This window comes from Fragaria vesca, linkage group LG1 (assembly GCF_000184155.1).
Source record: "Fragaria vesca subsp. vesca linkage group LG1, FraVesHawaii_1.0, whole genome shotgun sequence".
Taxonomy (NCBI): Eukaryota; Viridiplantae; Streptophyta; class Magnoliopsida; order Rosales; family Rosaceae; genus Fragaria; species Fragaria vesca.
The window spans coordinates 5,513,295-5,525,511 of record NC_020491.1 but is presented as its reverse complement, the minus strand read 5'-3'; the positions used below and the strand labels follow the sequence as shown (position 1 = coordinate 5,525,511).

General features: G+C 36.9%; 2 protein-coding genes across 2 annotated transcripts; one reads left to right on the top strand and one right to left on the bottom strand.

The window, feature by feature from the left end:
- The first annotated feature begins 64 nt into the window (after nucleotides 1–64).
- Nucleotides 65–5,747, top strand: LOC101291084 (K(+) efflux antiporter 4-like). The gene is made up of 20 exons (XM_004287490.1): nucleotides 65–293; nucleotides 614–657; nucleotides 770–828; nucleotides 957–1,035; nucleotides 1,222–1,283; nucleotides 1,378–1,453; nucleotides 1,639–1,713; nucleotides 2,159–2,230; nucleotides 2,326–2,409; nucleotides 2,628–2,696; nucleotides 3,002–3,079; nucleotides 3,192–3,280; nucleotides 3,440–3,536; nucleotides 3,626–3,679; nucleotides 3,922–4,017; nucleotides 4,453–4,641; nucleotides 4,733–4,810; nucleotides 4,948–4,992; nucleotides 5,225–5,314; nucleotides 5,442–5,747. The coding sequence occupies exons 1-20, from the start codon at nucleotides 65–67 to the stop codon at nucleotides 5,520–5,522; spliced, it is 1,746 nt and encodes a 581-aa protein (XP_004287538.1). The 3' UTR covers nucleotides 5,523–5,747.
- Nucleotides 5,748–9,621: 3,874 nt separating this feature from the next.
- On the bottom strand, nucleotides 9,622–11,404 carry LOC101290800. Its single transcript, XM_004287489.1, has 3 exons — nucleotides 10,783–11,404; nucleotides 10,464–10,660; nucleotides 9,622–10,365 (listed from the first exon to the last, which is right to left on the bottom strand). Exons 1-3 carry the CDS (start codon nucleotides 11,138–11,140, stop codon nucleotides 9,871–9,873), a joined length of 1,050 nt encoding a protein of 349 aa, XP_004287537.1. The 5' UTR covers nucleotides 11,141–11,404; the 3' UTR covers nucleotides 9,622–9,870.
- Nucleotides 11,405–12,217: the final 813 nt, after the last annotated feature.

Here is a 12,217-nt window from a genome sequence, read left to right as displayed (position 1 = left end):
AACCAACGGGAAAATCCAAAACGACGACGTATCACTGCGCGCCGCAAAAGTCCAGGCCTCTGCAATGAGGCTCCGACTCCTCGCTCTGCTCTGTCTCTTTTTCTTCAGTATTCCTCGGCTGAAATTCGCAGCCGCGACCTCCGCCGAGTCGAACGAGTCGAACTCGGTGGCGGAGGAGGAGATCAATGCCGCGTCGGAGAACTCGTCGCTGGCGAGATCTAGTAACGACAGCCTCGCTAACATGATCGATCGGGCTCTCGAGCGCGAGTTCCCGGAGAACGAGCAGAATCAAGGTCCGAATATTCTTCAATTCTTTTGCAATTTTTTCATTTTCTATAGTGTTTCCGTTTGTTCTTAACAGGAGGATTGGATTTTGAATTTCCCGGCTTGAATTTCTTCTCTTTGGTACTGCATTTTGCTTTCGATTTCATGTCTGGTAGACTATTATGATTATGGAAACTTTGGATGATTCTTATGGTGCTGCTAAGTTAATTTTTGCACTCTTTTAGTTTTTCTGCTTCATATATCACACTACAGGTAGATTTAGTTTTCGACGAAGAAAGTGTTGTAAAATATGTATAGATGATTCATTGAATTGTGTCTTCTTGTGCAGCTGCCGACGCCGGTAGCTTCAATAACAGCGTCAATGAACAACAGGTAGGTACTCAGCTGATCCTCGGAGAATGTGGATGTAGTTAGTGTGTGTTTCTGTGAGTGCTTTCGCGTGATCCTCAGCCTGCATTTTTAAAGATGTTGTTTTGTTTGGTAGGCGACTCTGGAGACTGTTGCTAGAGTTAAGTCCAAGAAAAACGAAAGCAAGGAGGAGAAGTATGCGCTTCTATAATGTGAACAGAAAACCATATATATTTGTTGATTTCCGTTTCTTGGAATTGGCTAGAAGTATTATATAGTAATTGTGAAGTGAGTTCGCTGACATCTTGTGAGCCTTATGTTAGGTCGTTTCAGTTTCATGATGTTTTCCATCTGGAGAATGAGAATGGAGCAGAAGATATGCCTACTCTAATTGATCGGAAGGTATGTCTTGCCTGTCATTGGTTCATATTATAACTTTTCAACTGTAATGTAGAAAAGTAACATAGAAAGTACGTGAATGTAGATGATTTGTATAAAGTGATGATGACATAATAGCCAACAATATTTACGTCTCAAGCTTGGAATTGATTTTTGATATGCTCTTTTTGGTGTTTTCTTTTCTATCAGGATAATGTTTTTATTATATCCAATCTCAAGTCAAAGTATCCTGTGCTGCAAGTGGACTTGAGGTCAGCCTATAATTCTTTTTGCCGTTGTTTCAATTGCCAATTTCATGTGTAAGTGGCAGAAAAGGTTTGCTGATATATCTTCTTCATGTTACAGACTAATATCAGATCTGGTAGTCGTCATTGTCTCTGCAACGTGTGGTGGCATTGCCTTTGCCTGTGCTGGACAACCTGTATGTCCTGTCACAGATTTTTTCTCAATTTTACTGAATTCTTTTAGATTGGAAGTTTTATTTTAATTACTTATTTAATTTGAATGGGAGGATAAGTCCTTGGCACCTGCACACAGTTTATTCTTTGCTTCTAGATCCGCTTCTTGTCCAAAAATTATTCTCCTTCTACTTTCGAATGTTTTCAGGTCATTACTGGATACTTACTAGCAGGATCTGCCATTGGACCTGGAGGCTTGAGTTTTGTCAGTGAAATGGTCCAAGTATGTTGTCTTTATTCCTATTCCACTTGACTGATTCTTTCTTTTGTGCTTCCCTTATTGCCGTTTCTTCAGGATTATGCTCACTGTTGTTCCATTAGAAGATTCAAACTCATGAATATTCATGTTATACTAGTTCGGTCTTTTGCACTTCAGTTTAGGTGGATCTATACTTGTCATTCTTTGTCATTATTTTTTCAATCTGCTTGACTGTTCATGTACTACATTCCAATTAAGTGCACAAATATGCATAAAAACTGTTATAAACTTCTTGGTATTTGGTTGCTTTTCTTGGTTGTTTTTGGAATAGGTTAAAATGCAAGAAGGAAAAAGTTGGTTATATTTCCTGCTACACGCTATTAATAGATGTCATAAAACATGTTCTTTATTTTCCATTTTATAGCTTCATACGTATTACTTTCATTTTCTTATCAAAACAAGCATGCAGGTTGAGACAGTGGCTCAATTTGGAGTGATATTTCTTCTTTTTGCATTGGGCTTAGAATTCTCAGCTGCTAAGGTTAGCATGTAACCTTACTGTTGTGGTACACATGTGCATTCTTGTTTGTCAATTAATTTAGGTCATGATTCTACCTCTCCTCTTCAAGTTTGCAGCTTCGGGTCGTTCGAGCAGTGGCTGTTTTGGGAGGTTTACTGCAGACTTTCCTATTTATGTGCTTGTGTGGAATAACAGCCTCAGTAAGTCTAGCATTTTAATCAACGCTGCGTACTAAATGCGGAAAGAATGCTTGAAAAAGAATATCAAGCATGAATCCATTTGTTATCCAATTAGACTGCGAATGATCATACTTCAACCTGGAATGTAAAACTAAGAAAATATGCATTATGATTATTTATACTGTCTATCATGTTTTTTCCACTTCTCCCAATGATCTAATGCTGCATATTATTTCCAGTTATGTGGTGGAAGTCCTTCTGAAGGGGTATTTGTTGGTGCATTTCTTTCTATGTCTTCAACAGCAGTGGTAACTATCTTTGCACTGATATCTGTATGTATTCTTCTGTTATTACCTTGAGGAACATAAAATTTAATTACCCGTTCAGTTTGTAATCCTTGCAAACAGGTTATGATAGTCTTCCGCTTATGCTTATGGGACATTAAACTGCTTTGAAATAGTAGTTTGTATAGGAATACACACAATTTTATTTGTCTCCTTATTCTATAAGAAGGGTGATTCTGAAATGAAATTGCATGGTTGTTGGTAGTAGGATATATTAGATATTGAAAAATCAACATTTTCTTGTTAATCTCATCTTTTTGGTTATGCAGGTTTTGAAATTCTTGATGGAAAGAAATAGTATTCATGCTCTTCATGGTCAAGTCACAGTTGGCACTCTTATAATGCAGGTTCTGATACCATATAAATTTTTCAGTTCTAGCTCACTACTAAGTATTATATACAAAACTTGTAAGATTCAGACTTATGATTGCTCACTGTTACAAAACTGTAACCTACTAGGACTGTGCTGTGGGTTTGCTATTTGCTCTGCTTCCAGTTCTTGGTGGTACTTCTGGTATTCTTCAAGGAATAATATCCATGACCAAATCGTAAGTAAATATCATTATAAGGCGTCCCATTAAACAGGTTGTATGCAATAGATGATAGATGCCTCTATCTAACGCTTACACTACTCGACATTTTTTATCTTGTTTTCATGCATATAAGTCTATGCATTGTGCTCAAGTGCCTCATGTCTCATATTACAGGTTGGTGGTCTTGCTTACATTTTTGGCCACATTATCAATATTATCACGTTCTTGTGTACCATGGTTCCTTAAGCTTATGATAAGCCTATCTTCTCAGGTTCTTGCAAGTAACTAGTTCTCATTTTGCTGAACCTTGATGCTCTACATTACAGATTATGTCATGGATATTTTTCTTTTTGTGTGCAGACTAATGAACTCTATCAATTAGCATCTGTGGCATTCTGCTTACTTGTCGCTTGGGTTTGTCTTTTTTCCTACTCTTTACACCTACAACCTCATACATATTGCAGTTAATATACACAACTTATAGGATCGTACTGTTTTAAAATCCTTGCAATGAGTAAATTTTCTGTTCTTTTTTTGGGTGGGGGTGTCTAATTGTTCATGGCTAAATGCCTTCCTCAAGTACCTTAGGTCTACAGCATCTATTTAATGCCTCCCTGCAGATACAAATTAATACATGTCTTCTTATCTCATTTCAGTGTAGTGATAAGCTGGGTTTAAGTCTTGAACTGGGTTCCTTTGCAGCAGGAGTGATGATATCAACAACTGATCTTGGTCAACATACACTTGAACAGGTAAGGTACTTTTGTACATATGTACTTGAGAAGGTTGTGGGGTGCCTAATTTAAGTTTTTTTTATTTTGTACTTTTTTCATGTTTTCACCCTTTTTCCCTTCCGTGTATGCTTCGATGTATAATGTATGTTGCACATAAGATTTTACCCATAATTGTGATAATCATGTATTAGGACTTCCATATTAGGAACAAGTGAATATTTGAGGGAGCAAGAAAAGAACACAAAGCTTCCAAATTTTGATAATCTTTTTTACACAAATGAAACAGGAGTGATGAATTCAGCAGCTGTAATCATGCTTGAGTTTCTGACATATAGAATGTGATTCTTCCAGTTGAATGTACAGAAAATTTTGACTATTTCTCACCAATTGTAATGTTTTGATTGAAGAGACTAATCTTGTTGCTCTTCTTTGTGTCTTTGTTCTGTCATGCAGGTTGAGCCCATTCGCAATATGTTTGCTGCTCTTTTTCTTGCAAGCATTGGGATGTTGATAGATGTTCAATTCCTTTGGAATCATGTTGATATTTTATTAGCAGCAGTTATATTGGTAATCGTTGTAAAAACTGTAGTGGTTGCTACTGTTGTGAAGGGATTTGGATACAACAACAAGACTTCCCTTCTTGTAAGATTTCAAAAACTGCTACAAGAGCTTTATATTCATTTAGTTCATGCATTTTATTGACGGAGGGGGCCTTATGTTATTGCATCTGTAGGTTGGAATGTCTTTGGCACAAATTGGAGAATTTGCTTTTGTTTTACTAAGTCGCGCTTCTAATCTTCATCTGGTAGAGGTGGGTTTCACCTGTAATAAATTGCCCTTCTAAGAGTTCTCTTTTTTTTTTCTTTTTTTCTTTTTTTCTTTTTTTTCAATTCAGTTAATTTCTTTACATTTCCCACATTGTAACTGAAGGTTCTATGACTGCTGCAGGGTAAACTGTATGTGTTACTTCTAGGCACAACAGCTCTTAGTCTGGTATGTTAGCTATTTATGATATATATTACTTATGATATGTGGCACAGTTTGCAAACAATCTTCCTTCCGCTGATACTCCTAAAGTCTCCCTGTTACTGTAATTAAACCTTTTCTATCTACTTTTGGAAATAGGCAGTTTCCATTCAGTTTTGGTTTTGGAAATAGCCACAGTTCCCATTATTTTCATTTAATATTTGTTGGAACTGTTGATTTTTATATTGTAATAACGCAGGTCACTACACCATTGCTATTCAAGATGATTCCTGCTGTAGTTCATCTTGGGGTGTCGCTACGGTGGCTCTCCCCTGATAGCCTGAGTGAGGTAATGATCTGCACTTAAATGCGTGATAAATATTCACCATTCAGAAATGTGTCTCTGATTACAATTGTGCATAGTTCTTATTGGAGCAAATGTATTGAGGTATCTTAAATATGGTTTCTCCTCCCAGATTGGCTACAAAGGAGATAGCTTTCGCTCAGATAGTGCTAAGCGCATTTCTTTCTTGGTCCAAGAATCTCATCATTTATGATGTCAAATACAACATTGGCCAGAAAATTGCACTTTTCATCCTTTGTGGTAATAGTATACTCAGAAGGACGGGTATTTCAGAAGGATGTTGACTAACTGAAAGTGTGTATACGGCAAAGCTCCCCCACTGTTGCCTCTACCCTCCATGCATCTTAGTGATCTTACTGACGGAGCAAGAGTGAATCATGAAATACTAATTGAGACCGAGAAAGAAACAGCATGCTCGGTAACTTTTATGTTGTAAAATAGTGTCCATTTGGCAATGTAAATTATCCCCTTTGCCCCCTTCGGCCCTTCCTGAGGTCAAAAATTTTTGTTTTGTTTTTGCTCACCTTTCTTGCTTATGATTCCCGTAGTAGATCAGTGTTGTTTCCAATCTACAATGTATCACGGATTCTTCCTTTTGCAATATAATCACAGTTCTTCTCTCTGTGAGGATTTAGTTTTGTGTTGTTTCAATGATTTAATTGGCAATTTCATCAGTTCAGCTTTCTATCATAGGCCCCCCTTGTATCATCAGTCACGCTTGCATTACAGATTGCACTAGCTTTGTAGAAAAGCGAGTCCCCAAGAAAAACTTGGCATGCCTTCTCCATCACTTGTGCATGAAGTTTTCAAAACTTGAAAAAAAAAACAATTGTATCTTTCAATCGACACAAATCGGGTCAAATCTCAAGCCAAAAGAAAATTTAATTTTGACAAAAGAAATGAGGTCCCGAAGACTCTTAGAAGACATTTCACATTTTGGATAGCAACTGATAAATTATAACTTTGTACCAACGTGATTGACCAAGTGAAAACTACCCTCAATTACGGTATTCAATCTTTGATTAATTTGTGCTAGGTATATTAGGTACGTTTTGATATGACAGATAGAGGAGTTTCTATATTCATGTTTCAACAATGTGAATATTGTGAAAACAGACCGAAACTGAAAGATAACGAAACTTTAACCTCACTGATAATTACGGGTAACATAAAATACCAATAATTGTAGGTTTCTGTACCTTAAAGAAAACCCATACAAAGTTGACCTACATATGAAAGCAAAACTTAATTAATTAGCCATTCATAACCAACCATATTAAACATGATGGGGGACATCGACAAAATTGGAAGGAAAAACCATGCAAAATCTATGTCAATTGGGTGCAAATGGTATTTTGAAACATATATATGAAGACATCCATAAGAGTTTATACGCGAGTATGTATATCTATCTCGTTTTATAAGAATTGAGGTGTTCTCTAATGTTTAAATTATTTAGAATCTGGAACTGACAAACTAACTTATTAGTATGTGGAACATATCTCAAACAAGTTACAATATGATAGTTCTTTATTTAAGAGTTTCAATACTTCGAACCATCATAATACTTTTATTTTTAAAACTCAATATTAGCAACAACGATTTCTAATATGTAGATAGAGTTACAGATTAGCTAATCGATTAAGGTAGCAAAAACATATTTTGGAAGGACTAATCAACGAGAACATAATCTACAAGGGGGATTTCTTAATCAGCAAAACTATAGTAGTGGGCAATCCACGTTGAACTGATATAGATTGTTCACTAGCCCTTAACTACTTGGTACGCCAATCTTAGTTTATAATTTTGAAGCTGATCGATGATCACCCTCACGTAGCTGGTCACTATATCTACATGAGCTACCTCACTCTTGATATGAATCTGATCCGTCAGTTCGAAAGCGTCACGTAATCACTATAGTTTTGTTATTCAATTCCTGATGATGAAATGACATCAAATACCACATTATGTGCATTCATCATGACCTAGCTCAGGACATTAGTTATGAAATACGGGTTCTAGCTAAAAGAAATTATGCTTTAGATTTAAGCCTAAATGATTCAAATAAGCAATGAAGAAACGAACATTACCCAAGAAGCTAGTGAACAATCTAGCTAGTTGAAATATAGCAAATACAATGGTATACAGCAAGTTGAAGCCACCTGAAGTCGATCATTTTGATTTTTGCAGCTGAATCGAACATCCAATAATACTATGTCGACATAAATGTGGTTATATATAGATCTGGAAATATATAGGTAAGGATCTTATAGTTATAGATAAACGATTATCTGCACTCATCTGCTATAAGAAACAAAGTCCTATCCTCCTCCACATGATTCATGTGAACATTAATATGTGGGTTCTAATTGGGTGAGGTTCCAAATAATTGGACACCACAGAGAGATAGTTACAGGTATTAAACAAGACATAACATTATTGTTGGTTGAAATGTCCCTGTAATTTAAAAGTGATGATAAATATATCACATATCGTATTCACAAATAGAGACATACAGACAGAAAAGATCTAACTAAATTCTACAATATCAGTACCAATATTCAAGTATAACAAGAAGTATTTGTATTCATATGCATGTCAAATTGTATTTTAAAAGAGTATGAGACTCGTTCATTTTCTTTATACGTGGCCAATCAAGTATGAGATATGTTTGATATATTCTTTCAACTCGTATACATCATACAAACATACGTATTTAAAAGAGTTCGAATTTCTTCTTATCTGTTTTAGACCTGTTTATACTTGGAGAAAGAAGGATTCGTGAGCTTGTAATAACCCCATTTCTATGATGTAACCCGAGTTGAACTTGTAGCTAGCCCTTTTAATGGAATTGACATACAAAGATACAAAATCTATAAGCTGTTAACTTTACTATAGCTAGACAAGATCATACATAATCGAAACTCCTAGAATGCGATGCTGTTTGAGCTAGCTTGTGGACTAGCTTCATTTCTTGCTTATCCTAAAAGTAAATATCCATAGGTCGACGAGATGTATGTGTAAGCTGTGTTGTCACAGAACTAAAATGATAACACTTTGTCGTTTTAATCGATTCATCTTATATATGTATGTATGGATATGGATTTTCTGGAGGTCCATCCAAAACCTTAGACAGATATCGAAGAAAATTCTCCAACATTATATATATGGTCCCTAGCCTCAAAGATATATGAATTAAAACAAAACTAAATTGCTGTCATGGAATTAAAAGATTTCACAGACTAGTTTCAAGACTTTGAAATATTCAATCTTCCAGAGTCTTGGGTTTCAGGACTTGTTATATGGCCGGCCATTTAGTCCATAGTGTTCTGCAATCTGAACTAGTGCTGCAATTTATATTACAATTGATATATTGAACTTGGACTTCAGTTTCCTCATTGCATAATATTAATTGACTTCCAGCAAGTCAAGAGATCGATGCATTTCCAAACCAGAACAGTAACTTATCTTGGTGAAGCTACACAGAAATCACTGAATTCTGCATACTTTTTCTGCTCTTAGAATGGGGCTAAAATACAGACCAGGTCTCGATCATTGTCCCAGATCATGAATTGAGGTCCCGATTCAGAGTTCTGTAGAAGTTTTTCCATATGACTCATTTGGCATTTTCCTAACGTCTGTAATGTCTCTGTCTGGGTATTTATTCACGTACCCTAATTATTCATGTACGTACGTACCAGCAGCCTGTAATGCCTTTCACTACTGCAAAGTGTCCCTAGCTGAGTAAGTAAGCAGTTATAAACATTATGCTGCTAAAAGTAAGAGGTCGAATGCTCCTAGCTAATCCCCAGCTAGTTTTAACAAACATTAATTAGCTAGATCGATCTTAATTACTTCTTAATTCTGGCATGCTCAAACTTGTGCAGGTGAGTCATACTTAAACATAGATTGTACAATGTTTATGATGCTAGTTGTCACTTGTCAGACCTGTCCATTCCTAGGAGGTGATTAATTGGTTGGTTATCTCTGTTGCTTGTCAATTAGAAAACTTGTTAAAACTAGTTTAGTCCATGCTTAAAATAAACCTCGAACAGAAACTCCAATAATATATGGCCGGTGAGGTATCCAATTTGAGTTTCTCAAACAAGTCATGAGGAAGATGCCATTATCCTTAACAGGTAGTGCTTAGACTTTAGAAGTTTAGAGAAACGTTGTCTTCCATCACTTACTCTTAATTTGATTAGTCCAAATAAATTATTTCTAAAATGAAGGATTAAATATAGAGGTTGCCAATAATTGTAACTTGTATTAACAAAAATACATGGTTAGCGCAAGAACCATAAATTAACATAGAGAGCTAGCAATTACTACTACCATGCATGATGATGTACGTCATGGATACATGATCCGTTTATTGAAGAGAAATAAGATAGAAAAAAGAAACTAAGAACATACTAGCTTCATATTATAAGTAAAAGATCCCCATGAACATGTTCCTCTTGATCCTCTTCAGCTATAGCTAGCTAGGATTCTTACGTCAAAAATGATCGATCTTCTTCATGGTTACAATAATTATGGGATCAAGTAACACTAATAGGTCCGGTATTGTGGAGAGGACCAGATGTTGGGGATGATGACGACGACAATCTATTTTGATCTAAATCCAAAGGCCTAACCGGCGAAGCGAGCGTCAGCTCTAGATGATCTGGTACTACTGATGATGACGGTGGTAGTGGTATATTACTGGGTTCTGATGATGAAAATACTGCATTTGAATATTTCAGCTGGGAATCAATCAACCCGTAAATCCATCCAGGCATAGTGCGATCACGAACACGATCACGATCATGTGAACTGCCTAAGGGAGGAGTAGAACTGCTGTAGTCAGCTGGTTTTTGCTGATGATGATCTGATAGTTTTAGATTTTGTGATGCAGATGTATTGGTAGTACTAAGTTGAAGCTGAATAATATTACTTTGACGTTGAGGGCTTGATGGAATATTACTGTTAACACATTGCGCAGGATCGATAGTACTACTTGGCTTGGATTGTGGATCACTGTTATTGCCCCCAAACTGTCATAAATACAATTATAGCATACAGAAAATCAATTATAGTTTCCATTTGTAAGATTTAATCAAGTAATAATAAAGTTCGTCAAGCTAGTATGTACCATATCGAAGAGGCTTGAACGACGCTTCTTCTTGGTGAGAGTTGCTTGCCTGAGAAAATACTTCTGAGCATGACTCGCAACTTGAGTTGGTGTTCTGGTGGTCACATAGTTCCTAGAGATTCCTCTCCAGTCCCCCTTCCCTAACTTCTCAAGCCCCATCAGAAATGTTCTGTGCTCCTCTTCTGTCCATGGAACTCCTAGGATACAAATTATTCTTTTGTCAATATTTTCAAAAACACAGATGAAAAAAAAAAAAAATACCAAATCCAGCTATGGTTAATAAAGAACAGTAAGAAGAAATTAAGGAAAACGTAAGTACCCTTTTTCCTGTCTTGAGCACGACATATGAGGCCATCAGAGAGATAACCGATGGGAGCTTTGTGATGATCGGAATGTTCATTATCAATGGAAATCCTTGAAGAAGATGGGGATGAGGATGAAGCTGAAGATGTGGGCAAGCAATCCATGCTAAAGCTTTTCTTCATCATCATGTTCATGGCATTAAACGAAGATACAGAAGAAGACACCTGATCATGATGATGAACTTGAACACCGAAGAGCCTGAATCCATGAGGAGGAGTAGTACCAACAAAACCAGCAGCGGAACTGCCTCTGAAATTTGTACACGTCCTTGAATTATGGCCTATGTTTCCACAATGCGAGCACTTTCTGCCCATTTCTGAAGAGACAATTAGCACTAATCACAACCTCCTTAACTAAATTCTCTCACACTATTAACGGCCGACACCACAATTCCAAATCCAACGAAACTAGAGAGAGAGATATAGAGAGGGAAGAGAGGAATGGGAATAAGTAGAGAGGTAGATGATAATTTGGTGGTATATATGATATGATGATGGGGGTGGGGTTTATGAAAATGGATGCACACCAAGAGAAGATGATTGGATGGATTTTGTTTATTGTTGGATATTTTCCAACTTGGGTTCTAAATAAAACGAGAACTAGTACTATAACTATCTCTCTATCTCTCTTGAAAAAAAAACCTTATCTCATACAGGAAAGCTTTTGTCCTCTGGAGTTTGTAGCATACTACGTTCATTCGTCACTTTGGGACCCTTTTTGTTGTTTAAAATTTCCTTTTCATGTAAGGCCGTCAATTAATTAGTATTTCGTATACGTATTTAATTCCATTAATCTTATATCGAGAAAGAGAGAGAGCCAATATCTTGGAAAAATGGTGGATGAAAAATATCAAAGTTTCATGTACTAGCTATATGATTGAGTACTCGATCAATTTCATATGTGTGTGTGTCTATATATATATATATATATATATATATATATAGAGGATGTGAAGCGGACGCCCACACTCGGCTTAAAGTGCGGACGTCCGTCTGTTCTCCACCCTCCGGTGCCGACGACGGTGCGCCTCCACCCCAAAGGACTCCAGGAGTGTCCCCGATCATTTTCCCTCTCCGGCGAGTCCGTTTTTTTCCAGTTTCCGGTGAGATCGACTTTGTTTGAAGTTTTGGGTGATCTCGCCAGAAAACTGGAAAAGAACGGACTCGCCGGAGAGGGAAAGTGGTCGGGGACGCTGCTGGAGTCTTCTGGGGTGGAGGCGCGCCGTTGCTGGCACCGGAGGGTGGAGAACGGACGGACGTCCGCTCCACATCTGGCCTGATATATATAGCTAGTACGTACATTCCATCTAAATTTAAGAAAGTTAGCAGGTTTTTCTTTCTGATAAGTCAATTATCCCCAAATTCTTAACATGCATGATTAAGACACCGAGA